Source organism: Polistes dominula, unplaced genomic scaffold, assembly GCF_049000335.1.
Source record: "Polistes dominula isolate Pdom_NZ unplaced genomic scaffold, Pdom_raw_medaka contig_18, whole genome shotgun sequence".
In the NCBI taxonomy this organism is placed as follows: Eukaryota; Metazoa; Arthropoda; class Insecta; order Hymenoptera; family Vespidae; genus Polistes; species Polistes dominula.
The window spans coordinates 4,480,469-4,502,811 of NW_028301164.1; the positions used below are offsets into that span (position 1 = coordinate 4,480,469).

General features: G+C 28.3%; 3 protein-coding genes across 4 annotated transcripts in view; 1 reads left to right on the plus strand and 2 right to left on the minus strand.

Annotated features, from left to right (window-relative positions):
• Positions 1–3,480, plus strand: Srp14 (signal recognition particle 14). Its single transcript, XM_015328046.2, has 4 exons — positions 1–141; positions 206–278; positions 515–627; positions 705–3,480. The coding sequence occupies exons 1-4, from the start codon at positions 118–120 to the stop codon at positions 819–821; spliced, it is 327 nt and encodes a 108-aa protein (XP_015183532.1). The 5' UTR covers positions 1–117; the 3' UTR covers positions 822–3,480.
• spab (space blanket) lies at positions 1,462–10,560 on the minus strand. Its single transcript, XM_015328040.2, has 6 exons — positions 10,379–10,560; positions 8,607–8,838; positions 6,958–7,093; positions 6,010–6,159; positions 5,825–5,913; positions 1,462–4,972 (listed from the first exon to the last, which is right to left on the minus strand). Exons 2-6 carry the CDS (start codon positions 8,772–8,774, stop codon positions 4,829–4,831), a joined length of 687 nt encoding a protein of 228 aa, XP_015183526.1. The 5' UTR covers positions 8,775–8,838; positions 10,379–10,560; the 3' UTR covers positions 1,462–4,828.
• flz (transmembrane serine protease filzig) overlaps positions 10,436–22,343 on the minus strand; it is a 22,306-nt gene continuing 10,398 nt past the window's right edge. Inside the window, exons 3-8 of one of the 2 annotated variants that reach the window (XM_015328041.2) lie at positions 16,566–19,240; positions 15,645–16,167; positions 14,946–15,132; positions 14,540–14,805; positions 14,314–14,468; positions 10,436–13,892 (exon numbers count right to left, since the gene is read on the minus strand). In XM_015328041.2, the coding sequence (XP_015183527.2) occupies positions 13,731–13,892; positions 14,314–14,468; positions 14,540–14,805; positions 14,946–15,132; positions 15,645–16,167; positions 16,566–19,240 (3,968 nt within the window). In that variant the 3' untranslated portion in view covers positions 10,436–13,730. Of the gene's footprint in view, positions 13,893–14,313; positions 14,469–14,539; positions 14,806–14,945; positions 15,150–15,644; positions 16,168–16,565; positions 19,241–22,343 lie in introns of those variants that run through there. The other variant, XM_015328043.2, reaches the window with a different exon arrangement.

Below are 22,343 nucleotides of genomic sequence, written 5' to 3' on the forward strand. Positions count from 1 at the left end.
ACTGAAGAACAGGTCTATGAACCAAAGTATGCAATGCACACTAATGATACTGAACATAACCTATTAATAACAACTCTGATTTGACACATTCTAGTGGCATATGGTTGTGATATCAAAATGGTTTTTTTGGAAAATGATATGGTAATTTGTTAAATAAATGTATAACATTTCTTACAAATATTACATTGAAATTACTATTTTTCAGTTTTTAGTGGAGCTCACAAGGTTATTTGAAAAATCAAGACTATCTGGTTCTGTAACTTTAACTATTAAAAGGTGTAAGTATTTTTGAAGGTACACATTATTTCATTGATCATTATTTACTTTGAATTATCTTAATAATATAATTTATCTTCTAGAAAACAAATTGATTGGTTTGATCTTTATTCAAATAACTTTTCACACATGTTGATAATATTTTAAAGTCATTGCATTATTTAAGATTGAATAACATAATATAATTGTTACCACATAAAGTATACACCATGTTTAATCTATAGTTTTTAAATTGCAGTTAATGGACATAATAAACCAGTACCTAGAAAAGGAAGACCACCGTTATCAACACCAAGTGAATTTCTTTGCCTTGTTCGAGCTGCTTTTCGCAGCAAAAAAATCTCAACCGTTGTAAGTATCATTCTAAAATTACATAGATATATATAATTATTTGTAAAGAAGGTAATCTAAACTTGTATTGTTTTCAGATACATTCCAAAGACGTTAATAAATTCCAGCAAGCATATTGGAATCTTTTAAAAACAAATATAAATGGCCTTAAAAAATTAAAAAAAGTCAAATCAGCCAAACCTAAAGCTCATTAAAATAATCAATTGAAAAAGACTTTATACATTCATTAACTCTATTATAACAATTTTCCTAGCAATATAAATATACAAGTTTTTTTAATGTATAGCTAATAATAAGAAAAACAAGAAATAAAATACGTTTTATGTTGTACATGTGTTGTGTTGTTTCCATAATTTAAAGCCTTACTGATAAAATGTTACAGAGTGTTATACTTTATTCGATTATAATTAATGCAAAAACCATTTATCAACTACTATTGACAATCCAGAAAATATGAATACACCATTACTGTTTTGTCGATAAGACTGAAATCTGCTATTACCGATTAAGTTTTTAATAAATAAGAAATCTACTATTATTGATGGTTAGCAATATAGGAATCTGTCATTACCGACAGTTAGAGTAAAATATTCTGATAAAAAAACCAATATTTTATGAAGCAATTTCTTCACAGAAAATTGAATTGTTTAAAAATTTGAAAATACGATTTCATCGCTTAAATCTTCATCTTTCAAATGAGATCTTGATCATTAAAATTGGTTAAAAGTTGTGCTTGAAATTATCATTTAACAATCGATTATTTTTGAATTATTCAAAAAAGATACATATATACATAAAATATAAAATATTTTTGGAAAAGAAAAATATACGATAGAAGTTTTCAAATTTATTTGCTATCCATCATTATTTCACATTTAACTATTAGAGCTCTTTAATATTATATTGTTTGAATGATATACATTTATTTGTGTATTAGATAGTCGCACACACATAATATATAATTTACTCTGGAATTAATTCATTCAGTAGAGGTACTTTTGACTTAAAGCCAGACGGCCAATTTCCTTAAATACTATAATACATCGTACATATGAATATTCGATTATTTTCAAGAATAACAATTCACATATATTCTAAACATATTTTTAAAAAGATTTTCCCATCGTAATAGGATCGTAGATTATCTTACATCTATGATATGTATTTTTATGTAGCTCAGTTTTCTCATCCTCATTTTTTCTTAACATCAGTAAGATAAAATTGTAAAAAGACAAAAAAAAAAACAAATAAAAAATCATTCTATTCGTGTAAATGAATATAAATCGTTTAGGCTTAAATTTAAATAAAATTATATATATATATATATAGAAAATAATATTAGTTTGTTTTAATTGATAACATATCGAGTATTGCATACGTACGACGTATGTAAAAAAAAAAACATCACGTGTATATAGACTATATGTGTATATAATATATGTATATATATGTTTCGAGAAAATATATGAATACTATGCAAATATATATATATATATGTATGTGTATATAATAATATGTATATATATATATATAGCTTAATTATACATATTGATCGAAGATAAAAATATAATTTCGATATAACATTCATATTTTGAAACATTTTTATATAATGCTTTTAGGCATTTCGATTGATATGTTTTGACTTTTTATTCACTTATGTTAATAATAAACGTTAATACTTTGAAATATATGTATATAGATATGTATTATATAGGTATGTATGTGTAAGTGTTTATTGAAAATTATAATTATTTATATATGTATGTATGTATTCGGACTCTCGACGACTCTCATCAGTAGCGCATAGAAACGAGGAATCATTTTATTTGGAAAGACATGTACGACATGGCGACAGGTACTCTAAGCATTTGAGAAAGGTTTTCGCGAGCGCGCGTTCATGATCTCTTTTCATCATTTATTTATTTATTTATTTATTTATTTAATTTTTCTATTCCTTTTTACCACTTTTTTTTCTCTCTTTTTTTTTTCTTTTTTAATTAACTTTCTTTTATATTTTGTATATGTTTTTTTTTTCTTCCTAAATTCTTTCCTTCTTTCTCTTTCATTTAAACGTCGCGAACGCGTTTATTAAATTTTTTTTTATTTTTTTATTTTTTTATTAAATATTTGAAATATTTTAAAATTATGTCTTGTCAACGTGTCATTAATTTAACTTCAATTCCACGACGCGTTACACACATATATATAGATATATTTATTATATCTCTTAATTAACAACGCGATATTATTATATATTCCAATTAACAATTGATATGTGTTTTGCTGAATGATAATTCCAATCAATTTTAAATATATATATATAATATATATTATTTAATATTTGTTATATTTTTGTTTTGTTTTAAATTCATTTTCTTTTCTCGTTCCATCGATATATTAATTATCTCTCGTTATTTTTAAACTTTCAAAATTTGCATATATATATATATATATATTTATAGATAAAAATGATAAATCTTTAAATAACAAATTCAAATTTAAATTAAAAAGATTATTTTGTTCTCAATACGTATCTTTTGGTATAATTCGTACAATATATATATATATATACGTATATATTATCATCATCATTATCATCGTCATCATTCATTATTTTTCACATATATAATTATTTATGTATGCTTTAAATTTCTTTTTTTACATATCCATATATATATTGCTATGCCATATTACACCGATTAATTAACAAATGTTCAGAACGATTTTAATTGTATGATAGATTTTTTGCAAATTTTTTTTTTTTTTTAATAGACGTCTATAATAATATTAAACAACACGTGTACGATTATTTTGATCAACACCATTGTTTTTTTTTTTTTTTTTAATGCTAAATACTATATTCGCTTAATTGTCACGTTTTCTTTCCATATTGAATTAGTTTAGTTTCTTTTACCACTACTGATACCAAGAACGTTCGATTCTTTACCATCATCATCATCATCAACATCATCATTATTGTTTTTATGATTTTAATTACAGAACGATAATAATAAAGAAAATGACAATAATAATAATAATAATAATTGTTATGTAATTATAGTGTGCGTTTACGTAAGATTTCCTAACTATCGATCAGTGTTAATAGTCTCCCCATTTTCATATACATTCCTTATCATAAACGTTTCTATCATCAATATGATTGAAAAAGCGAAATATTATTTTCAAATCGATCGATTAAACGATCAAACTTAGAATTTTCTTACACATTTTTAACAGATATTGAGAAAGATAGATAGATAGATAGATAGAAAGAGAGAAATAGAAAAACCAGAAAGAAACAAAAAATTAATCTATGTAAAGTGTTTTACTGTATTTTCAATTTGCCATATAAACTCAAAATATTTGTCATAAAATAATCGTCTCGTAATTTTTATATACCAAGACGTTATTTTGCCAATATTTCAGTAATATTTATTAATTTATTCTTAATAATATTTAAATATTAATTTATTATTATTATTAATATTTGCGAATTAATGTTATATTATTTATTTGTTTAGTTGTAATTAATAATTCCATTTTATGCCTTTTTATGCCTATCTTTCTTTCTTTCTTTCTTTCTTTCTTTCTTTCTCGCGATGATAAAGAGATCATTAGTAAGTATTTAATAACTTACTTATTTGTTTTTAATATATATATATATATATGTTTTTGTTTTAAACTATATAAGAAGAAGACGACGACAACGACAACGACGGTCCACTGTGATATGTAATTTGTATTTTATCAGTCGTAATATTAGGAGAAAACACCATAGAAGGCGTCTTGTATCGTCACCCTAGAATCTCCTCTTACTAAGTGATTTAAATATATCCCCATGAAACGTTTCTTATCCGTTTCTTTTTTTTACAATCTATTTTCTTCTTTCTTCTTGTTTTCTTCTTCTTCTTCTTGTGTTATTGAAGAAATTACATCGTTGTTGTTATTGGAGATATACATATATCAAGTTCGTAACGGAGTCTTCATAGAATACGAACGGGATCGACGTAATTAAACCGACATCACTTAAAAATCTACGTGCTTTGATGGAGGAGAATTTGCATGTTTATTTATGTTGTTCTTGTTGTTTCTTTCTTGTTGTTCTTGTTTGTTTTTTTATTTCTTTTGTTAAATCCTTTGATCATTCTTCTTACCCCAATGATTCTCCTCCTCGTTAACTAATATTTAAGGAAGAAATAATTTAGGCGAAGGGTACTCGTTTAAAAAGACGATTCCCTTGTCCAGTGATCCTTTTTTCACCGGAAGTGTACTGTACAACAGATTTTATTTGATCTGTGGCAACTTGACCAATGCATACCAATGGATCTTTGAAGTAAGAGCAAACCTAAGAAAAGAAAATAAACGAGTTATTAAAGTGAAAACTTCTTTAGCATGGGTGTGATTTGAAATATTAAATATATTTACATATAAGAAACTAAATATTATTCTAAAAATATGCATCAATAAATTACAATATTAAAGTTTAATTTTTATCATTATTTATAAAAATATTTGATTTAAATGTTTTATTATTTACTTTTTTTGTAATTATTGTAAAAATGCGCGCCTGTATGAATGCAACCCTCCAGACACACTTTGAAAATGTTGCTTACGAGCGTCATCTGTCGGAACGGAATTTTTTTCTGCCCGAAAGATAGGCAACCCGTCATATTTACGTGTATAAACAGTTTCGACTGCAAAAAAAATTCCGTCCCGATAGATGTCGCTTGCAAGCAACATTTTCAAACTGTGTCTGGAGGGTTGCATACGAACAGGCGCGTATTTATATAATTAAATGAATAATTAAATAAATAATTACAAATTAAAAGTGCAAATAATATTATAATATTATATAATAAATTATCTTCGAAACTTGTTTATTTCAAGCTTTCACTTTTAACTTGTAACTTGTGTAATATGCACACACATGTTTTTTTTTATTTTACATTATTTTCATTCTTTGTTATAAAGAAATAATCAATGGATTTAATAATTAAATTATAATTAATGTTAAAATAAAATATAATTTAATATTTAAATTATTGTTTGTGTACTATATGGTAATATAACACATTGACAGATTAATATAAAACAATAAAACAAAAAAAACATCAAGAATGTTGGATTTAAATATTAAGAAACATTATTATAAAATATTTCTAATGAAATAATATTAATTATAATTTTTGGACTGTACCTTTCTTGTAGTTTGTCGATGTCGCCTCTGCAATTGACAACACAATCCACGACCAATATCACATTCACCTGACATGTTACATTCTTCGTCTAAAATAAAAAAAGAAATAAAAATATTGTTAACAAAATAAATGAAAATAATTAAAGAAAGAGAGAGAGAGAGAGAGAGAGAGATATGATATTTACTGTATTGTTTGTTTGAAGTGACAGGTGGTTGACAGGATCGAGTTTCACCCCCTGCTGTGTCAGCACACATCAAACCTGTTTCACAATCGTTATCCCTTCTGCACAATTCACCCTGTTTTAGTCCATAAGCAAACAGGCAAGTTCCAATAACTGTAATTTATCAATGAATACAATTTCATTTAATAATAAAATCAATTGCAATAAACTAACAAATTATTTCTATTTAATTTCTTTTAATATTTATCTTATTTACGATAAATGAACTTTAAAAAAAGAAAAAAAAGAAGAAAACCAATTACTTCTCGAACAACCCCTTTTCATAATTTGATTTTAATTTGATTTTTATTTGATTTTAATTTGATTTGATTTTATCTATTTTAATAATTTTGTAGAAAAACATATTCAACATTCGTTGATTAAAAATTTATACAAAATGTAAAACGTATTATTTACTGTTACTATTATTTATTCATAAGTTTTTATTAATTAATCTTTCTCGATAAATTTTCAAACCCCCTCTTTTTTATTTTCCATTTAATACATTTTCTTTTTCTAAGAATTTACTAATGTATGATTCTGATAATGTTTAAGAAAAAATATAAATGAAATGTTTATTTATATATTCGTGACTGTAAACATTACGTAGAATTATTTGAAATTATGTAAAATTTTAATCTTTTAAAAAGCTTGACAGTTTTCCGATAACGTTTTATACTCTTTTATAACATTAACATTTTATCGTTGATTCCATTATTATTATTATTATTATTATTATTATTATTTTTTAAATTTTATAACATTAATGTAAGCCTTTGATCGATATTTTTTCATCAAGATAAAAGTTTTATAAAAGTCATTATAGTATACTATATATATATGTATATACGTGTTAGGTAGGTATATACAACGTGTATTTAAAGATAAAATAAACATTAATGGAATATTTACTGCCATCAACGTTGACACAAATCGAACCAGGACAGCAATGTTCATTGGCTGTACATTTCTTCTCGTAACAGGGATCGTCAGATTCTTCTTCCAAGGAATCCCCATAGGAATTTCCGTAACCTCCCGAAAGGGGTCCCTTTAATTTCAAACAAAACAACAAATTTACATTTTAATGAAATTCCTTATCGATTTGTAAAAAAAAAAAAAAAACATGAAATTCTAATTTTATTATTTATTACAAAACTAAAAAACGTAACCACAAGAGTCGTCATAGTTAAATTGAATATTTTGTTCTTTTTTCTTCCATTATTAAATTTTTATTTTAAATCATCGTAGTACCTTATATTTTTATAATTAATCTTAACTAGATCAAATTTTAAAAACAAATCGAATTAAATATCAAAGGTCCAATTTAAAATGGAAGAATTTTTCTGTTTAGTTTTCTTGTGGTTTACGTTTGGATGCATTTGTTCATGGTCAAACTAAAAATATTACAATTTTTTAAAACATTATTCAAACAAAATATCTTAACATAGATATCTGCATCACTTAAAAAAAATATACCTATATATATATGATAGAATAATTTGCACGAAACTTTTTCCATATTGTCGAGCAATATTTAGCTTGAGCAATTTTTTTTTTTTATATTTTCCTACAATCTCATCAACACAAACAATACTTCTTTTCTTTTTTTTTCTTTTTTTAATGAAGGAAAAAAGATAAGATCAAAGGGTAAACCGGACACTACACAGTCGCGATCGATGTTGCAAAGTAAGTTCAAACAGTTAATGACGGTGACACAAGATTGAACTTTTCAAAGTTGCCTTGTATATCGCAATATTTTTAGCATTTTATCATCTTTTATTGAATATCTTATTTAACGAGATTTTCTCTTATAACGTTCATACCTGACAATCTTACGGTAACATGATCATCTCAATTTATCAAACTTACTCTACGCTTTCATAGTAAAAATTAATTTTAAAAAAATAAAAATAAAAAACAAAAAGTAACAGATTCTAATAGAAAAAAAACAAAAAAAAATTATAAATCAATCATCTATTATCTAATAAATATAATTATCTTATTTTAAATTTGATTGTGTGAAATTTTCATAAAATAATAAAAAGATGAGATTAAAAAAGAGAAATTGAAATATGATAAATAAAATAACAAATATAATATATAATATATAATATAAAATAATATATACATATATTTTAAATTTATATTATATAACATAAATAATAAATAATATAAATAAAAAAATAAATAGATGAATAAATTCAATTGATTATAATAATAATCGATACTTCCAGATAATTGTGGATCATTTATGGCGAGGAACCGTTGACGTAATTCTAACGTAGCAACGCTATACCCACTTTATGCAGTAACAAAATGGATAGGAAAGGTTTGTAGGGAGAGGGGGGAGGGTAAAAGGGATTATCGATCGAAGGTATTTTGCGTACTGCGACAGAAAATTACAAATACAAATGATCCCTAAATTTCTATCCCTAAATTTCTATTCCTAAATTTCATGGAATTTTGTTTCTTTTTATCATATCTGGACAATTATAGATAAGATAAAAAAAAAGAAAGATAAATAAATAGATGATGATTAATAATAATAATAATAATCATACCTGTAATAATCTAGATCTGCTCAAATAACCACCATGTCCACCATAACCGAGATTAGATAACATTTCAGGACTGAAACGATTGAAAAGGCCACCCCATGCGTTTGCACCGAAGTGCATCGTGCTCGTCAAAACTATCATAGTGATAGCGATACTAGTTTGCACCTTCATATTTCTTTTTCTTTTTTGAGTTCTTTTATCTGAAGGAGTTTTATCAGTTATTATCTCAGCAACTCTATAAAGAAACAGAGACAAAATTGTTCAAAATTAAATCGAAAATATGTAAATAATTTTTTTCAAAAAAAAAAAAAAAAAATAAAAACAACAAGTCGAAGTAAAATTGAGTAGAAAAGATGCTGCTTTTATGATTTGTATTTTTTTTTTTTAATTGTAAATTAATAATAAATTCATAAATTCATTTTCTTAAGAAATCATTTTTCAATCAATACTTTGTCTTTTTTTTTTAAATAAAATATTTATCTTAATAAAAAGATAATTAAAAGTAAATTGTTTCGAGGATCTTTTTGTCAAATTGATTTTGATTTTTCGAAAAAAAAAAAGAAAAAAAGAAAAAAAGAATAAACAACAATTTTACGTAATATTTTTACAATCACACGGATTTGACATACATTGTTTTAAACATAGTAATTTCTTCGTAGAGATTAACATATTGCATTTGCGTGACTAAAACGATTTCAACGTTAAACGTGATAAAGTAATCAACTTATCATACTTGAAAGAAATACAAATATTTATGAACGTATAATGATATAACGGCAAATACGATTATTAATTAGGACACATATCATTCTTTTTTCAAAAATACATCTTTTCTTTTCTTTTCTTTTCTTTAGTTATTATATTATTATATTTAGATAATTTCAGAAAAAAATAATAATAATAATTCCAAGTAAAACTGAATACTACAAAAATACTTATGTACTTATGCTTATGTTCTTTTTCATTAATTATTATACTAAAAAAAAAAAAAGTATATGACAAATTAAAAATTATAATACGTTTGATAAGAAACATAAATTTATTCACTATGACAACGATTGAAAAAATTACGATAATAAACGATCGATAAATTGAATTAAATATTTCACGAACATTCGCGAATTTCTAAATGAAAATAAGAAAGAAAATAAAAAAAGATTGTCAAAATTTTCTTAAATCACAATTCTTATTCAAACATAACATTAAACAATCTATTGTAAATTCAAAATTAAAAAAAACATGTATTATACAACATCGATTAATATAAATGATGGTAATAAATAATTGTGTTAAACAAAGTATTAAGTCGTCTTAAAAGTTTTTTGTTTGAATAATTCTATGAACACAATATATTTTTTAGATTGAATAATTGAAAGTATAGTATAAGATAAAATAAAGTAGAATTAATATTATTTAGTAAAATAAAGTAAAATACAAATAAAAAAAGTATTGGGTTGAACTAAAAATTTCTTTCTTTTTGTTTGAATAATTCTATGAACACAATATTTTTTAGGTTGAATAATTTAAAGTGTAGTAAAAGATAAAATACAATAGAATCGATATTATTTAGTACAATGACATAATAAATAACGTAATAAATGCAACAAAAAAAATATACTACGTATGTAACATTGTTTAACTTATCACTGAAAAAAGGAAAACAATTTTCAAGACGACCTAATAACATTGCATATACAAAATAAAAAAAACATAATAAAATAAAATAAAATAGATAATTAAAAAAAAAAAAAGAAAAAAAGATCCCTTTTACTTACTTGCTTTTTTTTTTTTTTTCTTTTTTAAACCGGTCAAGGGAATGAATTTTCCTAGCAGGAAAATATGACGAGATTAGAACTTCGGTAGAAGTTAGTTGATGTGTGAATTGTGGTGAGAAGGATCGGTCACTTTTTGATCAGCTCGTTGAGATCAACAAGTCCTCTTTGATGTTTGCTGGAGGACTGAGCAGAATCCTCTCGGAACCCTAGGTAATCTATACTTGTACCACTATTCGCCTTTCCGTAACCGTCATACAGGCGCACCCTATATATATAATGTTGCGCATGCGTTTACCCTATCTCTCCTATCTCTCCTATCCCCCTACTATATTCTCCCTCCTACTTCTTCTTCTTTTTCATCTTCTTCTTCGTCTTTTTCTTTACCCCTTTTCTTTTTATTTCTTTTTTCCTATCTCACCCTACTAATTATATGCCCACCACCATCAGTACTACCATCAGCACCACCACCTACGTGACATTTCATCCCCATTCGAATTTTCTACCTCCTATATATCGGACACGTTGTGTTGCTATTGTTCACGTGAAACGATAAGCAACTTCTTTTTTATACGGAAGAATAAAACAATATAAAAACAAAACCAAAAAAAAAAAAAATACAATGTCAAACCTTTCTCACACACTCTAAATTAACAACCAACGTGAGCGATGATATCAACTACCATTTCTACCCTCCTTCCTTTCCTCGTACGCAATGTTCAATTTTTTTCCTTAGTTTCTTTTTTTTTTATCTTAATTATTACAATTAAAATTCTTATTATTATCGAGTTATAATTGCATAATATAAATATATACGAAAAACAATAACGAAGATAAATAACAAATACATTTTTTTTTCCAAAAACAACGAACAATTCTTTACCAATGCAAAAAAAAAATTAAATATTATATATGAAAGATTATAGATGTAGAAGTTGATAAAGGGGTGGTAGATAGCAATTGCATTGTTCTTTACATTTAATAAGAAGATCTGGGATTCTCCTTGCTTGGCCCAGATCAAATTCATCCAGGGATTTAGTTTTAACGCGTAGGTGTTGAGCTAAACCACCCACCTCATATCCCATCCCACCTGTCTCACTTTTACTGACTCTTTCTCTCTTTCTGTTTTACCCTTTCTACCTGTACCTGTACCACTACTACTACTACTACTACAATCGCAATAACCATACAAATAGTACCACCTACTACATCTACCTATATCTATCTATCTCTTTTACTTCTTCTTTCTTCAGTTTGAACGTGTTATCATTGTCTCCTTCTCTCTTTGGTCGTATTGATCCAAAGTATCCTGATGTTCCCAGCCAAGAGGTAGCTCCTGCTTTCACGTATACAACTCTCTGGTTCCGCCCTGTTGTATTACAGGTACCTTTAATACATGTATATGTGTATATGTGTGTGTGTTCGAGTAACACACTAATATTGTTTTAACTTAAATACGTAATACTTGTATGCCAGAGGTGAAAAGAAAAAACATTATTTTATGAGAGAGAAAGAAGAATGAACAAGGATTACAATAGAAATGTTCCTAAATTAAATGTCCATCCTTTTTTTTGTCAACATTTTTCATTCAACTTTAATTATTTCTTTTTCTTTTCCCTCTTATTGTTTCATTTTACAATGTTCTTCTCTTTCATGTAATATAAACGATCAAGAACAGAAAACGAACGAATTTGCTACTAGCAAGGACATTTTTACTTGGTTATAATTTAATTTATTTATATTTCATTTTTAAAACGACTACTATACTATTCTCTCTCTTGTATTCTTTCGTTTAAATTTTCATTTGATTTGTTTTTTTTTCTTTTTTTTCAAAATTACATATATACATATTTTTATCATTACTTCCTGTCAACGCAATTTTCATCCAATGAATTGCTTGTTCTTTTTTCCTTTTTCATTTTATTAAATGCGAATTAATGCGAATTACTTTTACATTGAAATTCGATTTTTTATATGTACGTTCATAGATTTGTTTTTTACGTATAATATTTTAACTAAATTTTTTTTTCTTAAATAATGCAATTATTTTTAGAACGGTTTTTTAATTTGCGATATTAAAAGCCAAAAAACACGTACACCACCAACCACCCCGTTGATTTACAGTACACCCTTGATGAAGATTTTAATCACTTTTTGCGAACGGTCACGCAATACGATGTTCTTTAGTCTGCACGTTGATAAACTTGCATAATGTGTTTTTCTCGAGTACATTTTTTTTTTTTTTTTTTTTTTTTTTACATCTTTTTACGTCTTTTTACGCCGCGTCGCCAACTCAAAGATAACAACTTTGAATTTAATCACTAACGGTAGTCTAACATTATTTTTCTCGATAATGTAATCACGATATCAAAAATTTTTCTTCGTTTAATTTCAAGTTTTTAATAATAAATTATTCATAGATCAATCATTGTGCAAATTATTAAATTATTGACTCGTAATATTAGTTGCATTATTCATTCGTTTACAAACCAAGTTTTCCATGCTTTACTTATTTTGTAATTTAAACGTAAGAATTATAAAAATTAATTGAACAATTGTTATTAATACGGAGACAAATAAATTTCGATTATTATCGTATAAAAATGCATTTAATAAATAACAATGTAATCTAACAATGAAATAAATAATATTCGCATCGCATTCATTTTTCACATTAAAAATATATCTCTATATAAATATAAATATTAAAATAATGTATGTTACGTTGTATTATGCATACGTATAGAGACAAAATACACGTATATGTACATGGAACACGTGTTCCTTTCTATATATATATATATATATATATATATATAAAAAAAAAAAAAATACCTTAAGACTTATATAATACGTACGATACTCGACGAAAGAGTATGTTAGATAAAATTTCACCAATTCGAAGAATAATTACATTAACTTTACTATTTCTTCGTTATCATTTTGTTTTAGTCTTTCATCATCGAAAGAAAGAAAGAAAGAATAAAAGATAAACAACTCATAAATACTAATTTTTCGTTAAATAACGAAAAGTCTTAACGAAATTTCGAGTGTCAAGGATAAAAAACTAAACATACAAAATATATAATATAAAAAACGAAATAATCTCTCGTCCTTCAATGATTTTTTTGCATCACACTGGTTCCAATGAAGGAAGAGAGAAAGGGAGGGAGGGAGGGAGACAGGGGGAATTAGTTTTGAATTAAAGGAAAAGGTAGGAAAGGGTTGCTTCCTTAATCGATATTAATCGTTCTAATGCCGGGCGGGTAATAAATTAGACTTCCTTTGTACATTTATACAGGTGGCACGGTTAGAATATGAGAGTGTCCTTGAGATGAAGGAAACGTCCTTGGCCTCAAACTCCAGTGATACTGTGCAGCCATGGTTTGAAATAAGTGGTCCTCATATAAACGCCAGGTAAATACGGCGCGGCACACTTTATTCCATGAGATACAGTTCCAACTAACATCCATCTGCCATCAGGTCGTTCCATTACCAATGGACCACCGCTGTCACCCTACAAATGATCGATCGATCATATTAAATCCATCACTTGATTAGATTTACCTTCATTACATCTACTTTTCAAATATGCTTGCTCATCGTTCTTCCTTGTATCATGTACATGTGCATACAACAAGCATGTTTTCTTATAAATTGCAACCTCACATAAGTACCAGTATTCAGTACCACCACCAACAACACTACCATTACCATCTGACATTTACTACTTCATTAATCTATACTTCATACTAAATACATTGACATATCCAATTACTTCTAGACGTTAATATACAAGCAAACTTATATTCTCAATGAATATATATATATATATATATATATATATATATATATATATATATATATATATATATATATATATGTATACGATCAAATCAAATAGCATATTTTCTATCTACTGTATTATTTAAAAGTACCTCGCATGAATCCTTCTGACCATTGGCGTAGCCAGCGCACATGAAACTTTCCAATATTAATTTTGAATGACCTGCCGTTTGGAACATTTCTTGGCATACGGAATTCTCCATGATCGGCACTTGAACCTCTTGCAATACCGAAGGTACACCACCATCTACATCAAAGATTGTTTATTAACGAAATTTTGTTTTCATAGATTATTCTAAGGATTGGACAAATACTTACTGTACTTCAATCTACCCCAACCAGTGACCGTAGCCATTCTGCCGGTAAAATCAACGTTATCGTCGGGCATGCAAATTGGTACAATGTGGGCGTCGAATTGAACAGGTGATTCCAATTCGAGGAGTGCCAAATCATTTTCGAATGTTGCTGGATCGTAACCCCTGTTAACGATAACACGACGAACGTTCTTTGTTACGCTACGTTTTGATTCCAATTCACCCGATATGTCGAATTCACCGAAAACTGCTACGAGGGATGCTAAAAATCTGCATAGAAAAATTCAATAAATGTTTTTTTAATTAATTTTTAATATCATAATCAAAAATGCAAACAAACCAGCAAAATATGTAAAGCTAAAATTGTTCAGACATTAGTTTTTAAAAATGGAATATCATATTTTATTTACCCTGGCTGACAATGTGCCGCCGTGATGACGTATTTGTCCGTGATAAGAACACCACCGCATTTATTTTTAGTAAACAATCCCAACCATGTTGCTTCCCTTACCAATACTTGCCACGGCCATTGACCAAATTGTGCACCCTTTCCACCAACTATTCTACCAGACTTGATTAAAGGTCTCACCCCGCATTCTGTCGATGAAAGATTGCTACATATTAATTATTGACACAAGTTCATCACTTTTCTATCAATTAATAATCAAATTTCAATTATTTCAATTCGTTTGATTGCACACACGATATTTAGATAATCAAATCAATACGAGGAATAAATTAAATATCAACTTGTTATATTTGATACAATGAAATACACGATTAACATTGATTTGACGTTGTTCAACTATCCCTTTAAATAACATAATTAAATTTTTCGATAAGATAAGAATACTAAGAAAAAAATAAGGTAGGTAGTAAAAATATCGGAATAAATTATAAGATATTAAACGATTAAATAAACGCGAGTTTAACACGAATTAGCACGAACTCGTTGACAAATAATTCAAACAAATTTTACTGAGAGAATTGTTTATGCGCACGTAAGAAACGTGTTTTATTTCTTACGAAATAGGGTGTGGAATAAGAAGAAAAGAAACAAAAAAACTATATCAAATTAAATGAAACTATTTGACAATAGTGTGTCTTACGTGTACGAAAATCCGATGTTGGAGTGGTGGTTTCGACATTCAAAGAGGTGCTTTGCGTTGTATCGATCGAAGCTTCCCCTTCCTCCTCCTCCTCCTCCTCTTGGAGAACAACCTCGACCGTAGTTGTAGGTACAGTGCTTGTCTTTCTGTTTGGTTTTGGACGTTTCGTGGTTGTCTGGGGTGGTGTTCTTTTTGTTGTTGGTAAAGGCGTAGTTACTGTAGGTTTTTGTTTTAGAGTTGTAGGTTTGGTTGGTCGTGGTTTTTCACCGGAAATTGGTTTTGACGTTGGAGTTGGTCTTGCGTTAGGTCTTTTCGTAGTAATTGGTTTTTTCGTTGTATTTTGTGACGATGGTTTGTTAGTTGACGGTGGTCTTCTTGATGGTTTTTTCGTGGTATTACCAGAAACCGTGGTAACTGGTCTTTTCGTTACCGATATTGAACTCGTTGCTGTTGTTGTCGTCGTTGGCGTCGTTGGCGTCGTTGGCAATGTGTTAGTTCGATTGTAAACGATGTCTTTGAGATTCTGAAATGTTCACAACCGACAGCTTTTAGTTTAGTAGTTCTATACTTTTAGATTGAGCGTGAAAATTGTATACAATTAAAGTGTTAATTGGAACACGTTAGTTAGAAGTTACATTAGTTTTGTATTCTGCAAGAAATCTATTCCCGTTCCCAACGGTATAGTTTTGTTGAGTGAAAAGTAACTATTACGAACTGATACAATTAAAACCATTCTAATTTGTCACGTACACATTCTAATTTGTTACGTCACACAGACTATTTGGTTACTCTTTTAAAGAATTGCAAAAATATCTTTGGATAATTATATATTTAAATCTTTAACAATTATTTCTTTTTAATTACGTTTCACTTTAATAATTGATAATAATTTCTTTTAATTATAAAAACATTTTAAATTACCTGAAAATTACCCTGAAGAGATTCGACGATCTTGTTTACGAACGTATCAACTTTATTTGTGAGTACATCATCCTCTATGAAGGTAGGAGTTGGAATATCATTCTCGCTGATTATTTCGATATTCGGATAGCCAGTATTATTGTAAGTCTCGACTATCGTTGGTTTTTCTTGTTGAGATAAAGGAGTTGAAATATTTAAATTTGGATTTCTAACTGGTGGGAAGTTAACGAGATCGTCAGGAGCAGGTGTTTCGTCGTCACAATGAACGGAAGCTGCTGCAATTAGTGGTGGTGGCGATGGAGTTGTTGCTTTTAGAACAAAAGTAACACCTGGTGTATTTTGCGAGGAGACAATGTGAGATGTCGAAGGTTTCAAATAAAAGCCAGGTTTTTTGGACCAAGTTAATGCAGTCATCCAAGTTGTAGGTTTTTTCGTTGTCATTCTTTCCTCCAAACTCGTTTCAGTAACAAAAGCTTCAGTAGTAGAGTCAATATTTTCCGGTGATTGTGTACTCGTAGTATCTTTTAGATTAACAGTTATGTAACTGGTAGAAACAACGTGATTACTATTGGTATCAACGTTAGAAATGACAGTGCTAATGTTGTGAGTGATCATAGTAGATACACTTGGTTTTTTTGTAACAACAATTGCAGGTCTAACCGTTGAAATAGTTGGCCTGGTCGGAGCAAAACTTGGCTTATTCGAACCATTAGATGGTTTCTTAGTTATCACAGATTTCGGTGTAGTCAGAGTAGTGTATTCTGTGCCAAGTGGTCCGAGAACAATGACGGTCGGTGCTGGTGGATTTGTGGTTGGTCTTGATGAATATGCGAAACTGCTGGATGATCCATAAGTTAATGGCGTAGATGGTGGTCTCGATGAATAAGAATTGGATGTAGAATAGGTAGGATAATTAGTTTCGGTAGGAAAAGTTTCGTAATTGTAATACGACGATGGTTGTATTGGTTTATAAAAGGTAGGAGATGCTGTGGATAAAGTTGTTATCGTAGGATTTAATGTGGATGGTTGTAAAGTTGAGATCTTTAAAGTAGAAGGATATACAGAAGAAGGTTTGTACGTCGATGTTTTCAAAGTGGAAGAAGGTTTCCAAGAGGAAACTTTGATCAACGAAGGTTTCGAAGTTTCTTCTACGTTCACCCAGTTATTAACAGAAGACATTGGTTCTTTTATAGTAACCGTAGTCTCTGTTCCCGGTGTAGTACCGTTCAATATAGAAATAATATGATTGATGGCTATTTCTTCTTTATCAAGAACGTCATTCTTTTTATTACCCGATGGAGCCTCATAAGTAATCGTGGGAACTCTCACCATACCTTTGTCGTTATTTGTCGTAGTCATCGGAGTGGTAGCTACGCGTTTAACCGTGCTACCATCAGCCTCTATTTCATCCTCCATCGTTACTTTCTCTTCTGTCGTTTTCATCTTCTCGATAGTATCGCTTGAACTCAACCCTGAGCTAGGTGTCACGTTCGAAACCTTTTGCGTGTTCTCGTATGTCTGCTGTTGAGCTGCTTCATCAACAACACTTGATTCCATATTCAAACTAGTAGATTTCAAATCACTGAACGTGATTGGCATCTCGGTGGTACTCGTTGACGATGATTGATCAGGGAATCTCATCCATTGTGTCGACTCCGTACTACCTCCTCCTCCTTCTTCCTTCACTCTCGTTTGTTCGGTCATGGAGGAGGATTGCGTACTTTGCATTATTGTTGTTATCTTCGTTCTTTCCTCGGTATTCCAACTGGAAGTCATTTTACTATTCGTAAAAGCATCTATCGAGGATTCCGTGCTTGGCTTAAACAATTCATCTGGATTATGCGTCTCGTTTAACATTGTACCATTTTCATTCAACAATATAGTATCAGCCGAACTATGATTATTATGACTTAAACCATGAGAAAACAAAGCCGGCAATTGATCGACCGGATCGGCTATTTGAAGCACTTGATCTGGGCTCAATAACGTTGCTAATGGATTCTCGACCATTGGATTATTATGATTATTTTGATTATTATTATTCTTGTTATGATTCTTCATATTGTTGTTTTTATCCTTATGAGAAATTAATCCTGGTAATTGCAAACTATCCAAAATAGTTTGTTGACCAAGTAACGCAGAAAAATCATTTTCCAATTGACTTATACCTGGTTGCAACGGTGGTACCTGAACTTTTTCACCGTTCTCCAATTCATCTTTGTTGTTTGGTTTAAAAGTCGATAAATTAGAATCTAACGTCGTTATTTTCGTATAAGAAGAATCTTCCTCGTTCAAATGATTCGAAACGCCAGAAGACGAATCATCTGTTTTAATGTTGTTATTGGTCTGTTGTGCTATCGACATTCCAATTGGTGTACCATCCGGATTTAAAAGTATCGGAATATCCGGCACATGATCGATCTCTTCCAAATTTAATAGGTTCTCCGTACTTGGAATTTTTTCGTAATGCTCGTCATTTGTATTTTTCGATGGTGGTAATTGACAACACGCGCCAAAAAGAAAACCATCCATACAGGCGCCAACAACTTTGCCATTTCTACGTGTGCATTCGTAATTGAACATGCAAATTGCTGGCTCCTTTGATTTCGTTCGTGTTGGTATCGTTGGTTGGCATACTTTCGGTACTATTCTGTAACCTCCGAACAGTCTTCGACCTGCAAACACAATTATTATCTGTTTCAATTTGATCAATTCAATTATTTTTAAACTATCGCTGACACACATTTTCTTTCAATTGATTTTCAGCTCATGATTGTTTTGCAAAATAAAAAGAAATAAATAAACGGTGCCAATAATTGTAAGGTTTTGAATGATCATTTACATCTAATTGAAAGATTCTAAACATTCATTGTAATTAATTAAACTATCGAATGAAATGTATGTGCATTTTACATACGAAATAAGTTGAAAATAAGTACTTGGTATTCTAATTTCATACATTAATGCAAATTATCTTAAGAATCCTTGAGAAAAATAGAGAAAAAAGATAGGAGACTAAAAAGACAACATTTAATTCAATACCATTCGATTTCTCAAGATTGAAACGAATTCGATGCGTGTTGCAACGATTTAACCGTTCTTTCAATGCCCTTGCACATCATAACGGGTAAGTAGCGGTTCTCTCCTATCGTCTTCTAATTACTAAAACCACCAGGTTTCTATTTAACAATTTTCCAAAGCTATTCCAATCAGACGAAAGATAATTATGTTTCTTGATAGAAATGTCTATATATTTATATGCGTCTGTGTTGTGTTGTGTGTGTATGAGTATGTATAATAAGCAGGTCACGATTGAAAATGAATTCCAGGTCGTTTCACGCTTCAAATGAATACTGACCGATATAATCATTTATTTAATCAAAAACATTTTTTGATAGACAATAATTAGTATAAACTTTTGATAATTACCATACAAACATTTTATGAAAAATTTATATACATTGTACGGAGTATAATTTTTTAAATTTATTTCTAATGTTCATTCAATAAATATAATATAATTTTCATATATTATATATATCGTAAAATAAATCAATATAAATAATAATTTAAAAAATATTTGAAATTATTCCACTATAAATTGCATAGAACATAGTTAAATTTCCAAGTAGTAAAATAATGATGAGTAATAAATTATTTCTATTAAAAATGAACAGTAAAACATTTTACACGTACAACGTATTAAATAAATATTATTAATAAACGTATACACATATGCACACATTTATCTAAAAAAACTAGGCAACTGTTACTGATATTACAAGATTGTTTGAAAAATTCCTAACGAACTAGAAAATAATAATTAAAAAAATATATATTAAATATAAAAATTAATAATCGATAAGAATTGATACAGGCACACACACATACACAACAACCTAATAATTTCCTATCATTTATTTCATCATTTTCAATGATATAGATGACAGGTTAATAAGAAGATATTGAAGGTGTATGAGAGAGTGTTAAAATGATTTGAGAAGATCTTAAAAATAGATTGTTCAAGGTTAGCAGGCAAATTTAATGTATACGGTACATTGTATCTGTATAACTGAGTAAGATGGTTATGCTTAGATGACTAAGGGGCATAGACGAGCAAGCATGTAGGCTTCGCACGTGCCTTATACGTCTACATACTACCGATATGATGACCTACTCCGCGAATCGTTCGTATTGCTCGTCCCCGGATCCTTACACCGTTCTACATTTTTTTTCTATTTCGTGTTTGTGCTACGTAAGAAAACTTAGAATTGTGTCACTGTTCAAAAACACTAACAGAGAGGAGAAGAAAAATCATAGAAAATTCAACCTAATTCGATGACTAATTAAACGTCAAATTCTTGAGAGAGCATCTTTGTATTATACAAAAAATTGATGTACTTTTGAAAATCAAAAAATTTCAATAATATTTCATCTTAAAGTTAATATTTAATCTATCGGAACGAATTATCTATTGAACATGATTACAACGAAGAAAAAGATCAATGTATGTAATTTTAATGAGAAGTCAATAAACAAAAATATATATTACCATGTTAAAAAAAAAATACAACAAATTTTTATTCCCTATTTTATCCCTCTCTCTTTCTATCTTTATTTTTAATTATTATTCTTCTTGTTATCTCGTTACATTTTTATTAAATCTACACGCAAATATTTGATCAAGCATCTTTACGTCGGTGCAACAAAAATTGAATGCAGGTTCCATAAAAAAAAAAAAAAAAAAAAAAAAAACTAATAAAATAACTAATAAAAATTTGAGAGGTTAATTTAATCGTGTTCTATAAAAAGAAAAAAAAATAATAAAAATTTGAAACGTTGATTTAATTGTATTTAACAAAACACAGAACATTTTTATTCTTTTATCTTTTTTCTTCTGTGCTTATTTATTTTTTTTTTTAATCATTTCTCACATTATTTCATCTCATCTGTTATTGCCATAATAGAAATCATCATGAATTATCATTTTAAAAATCTAATTAATTAAATTTTTATTTAACGATCAACCAGAGTCATAAGAATCGCCTTCTTCTACATGCAATTATTATTAATTACTGTATTTTAGATCGATGTATTCGCGCAAAGGTGGGGAAAAAAAAAAAAAGAAAAAAGAAAAAAGAAAAAGATAAGGACGAGTAGATCGTTGATTCTTTTCGATTGGATTCGCTCGATCGGCCCAATGAGAGATAGAAGATCCTGTTTCGAGTTTCACTTGACCGCATAAAAACCGAATCGGCCGGTATTAAATTCATTACTATTAATTTCATGTTTCGTTCATGTTCAAACGCGGTCGAGAATAACACGAAAGAGAGAAAGAGAAAGAGATACTTCGTTAAATTATTTCCTCGTAGTTAAATCCTAACTCAATTGCTTCTTTTACGTGTGTGTATATGTATGTGTGTATATCACATGCTTAGAATACATATCTTTCTAATTGACTTGATCGTAAATCAACATGTTTTGTAAATTGATTGATTGAACGTAACGATAACTAAGATTATTGCAATGATTATCTTTTTCTTTAAAAAATATTTTTAACAGTTGATAATTATTATTATTATTATTATTATTATTATTATTATTATTATAAAAATTAATAAAAATTCATGTTAAATTTTTACAAAGTGTATTTTATTATTTTTGTCCCTTTTATTGAAATATTTTTCTAACTTTTGTTTAAAATTTTATTCAAATTATTGATTTATTAAACGTAATAATTATCATCAAATACCGTTGTTCCACACGACACGAATCAAT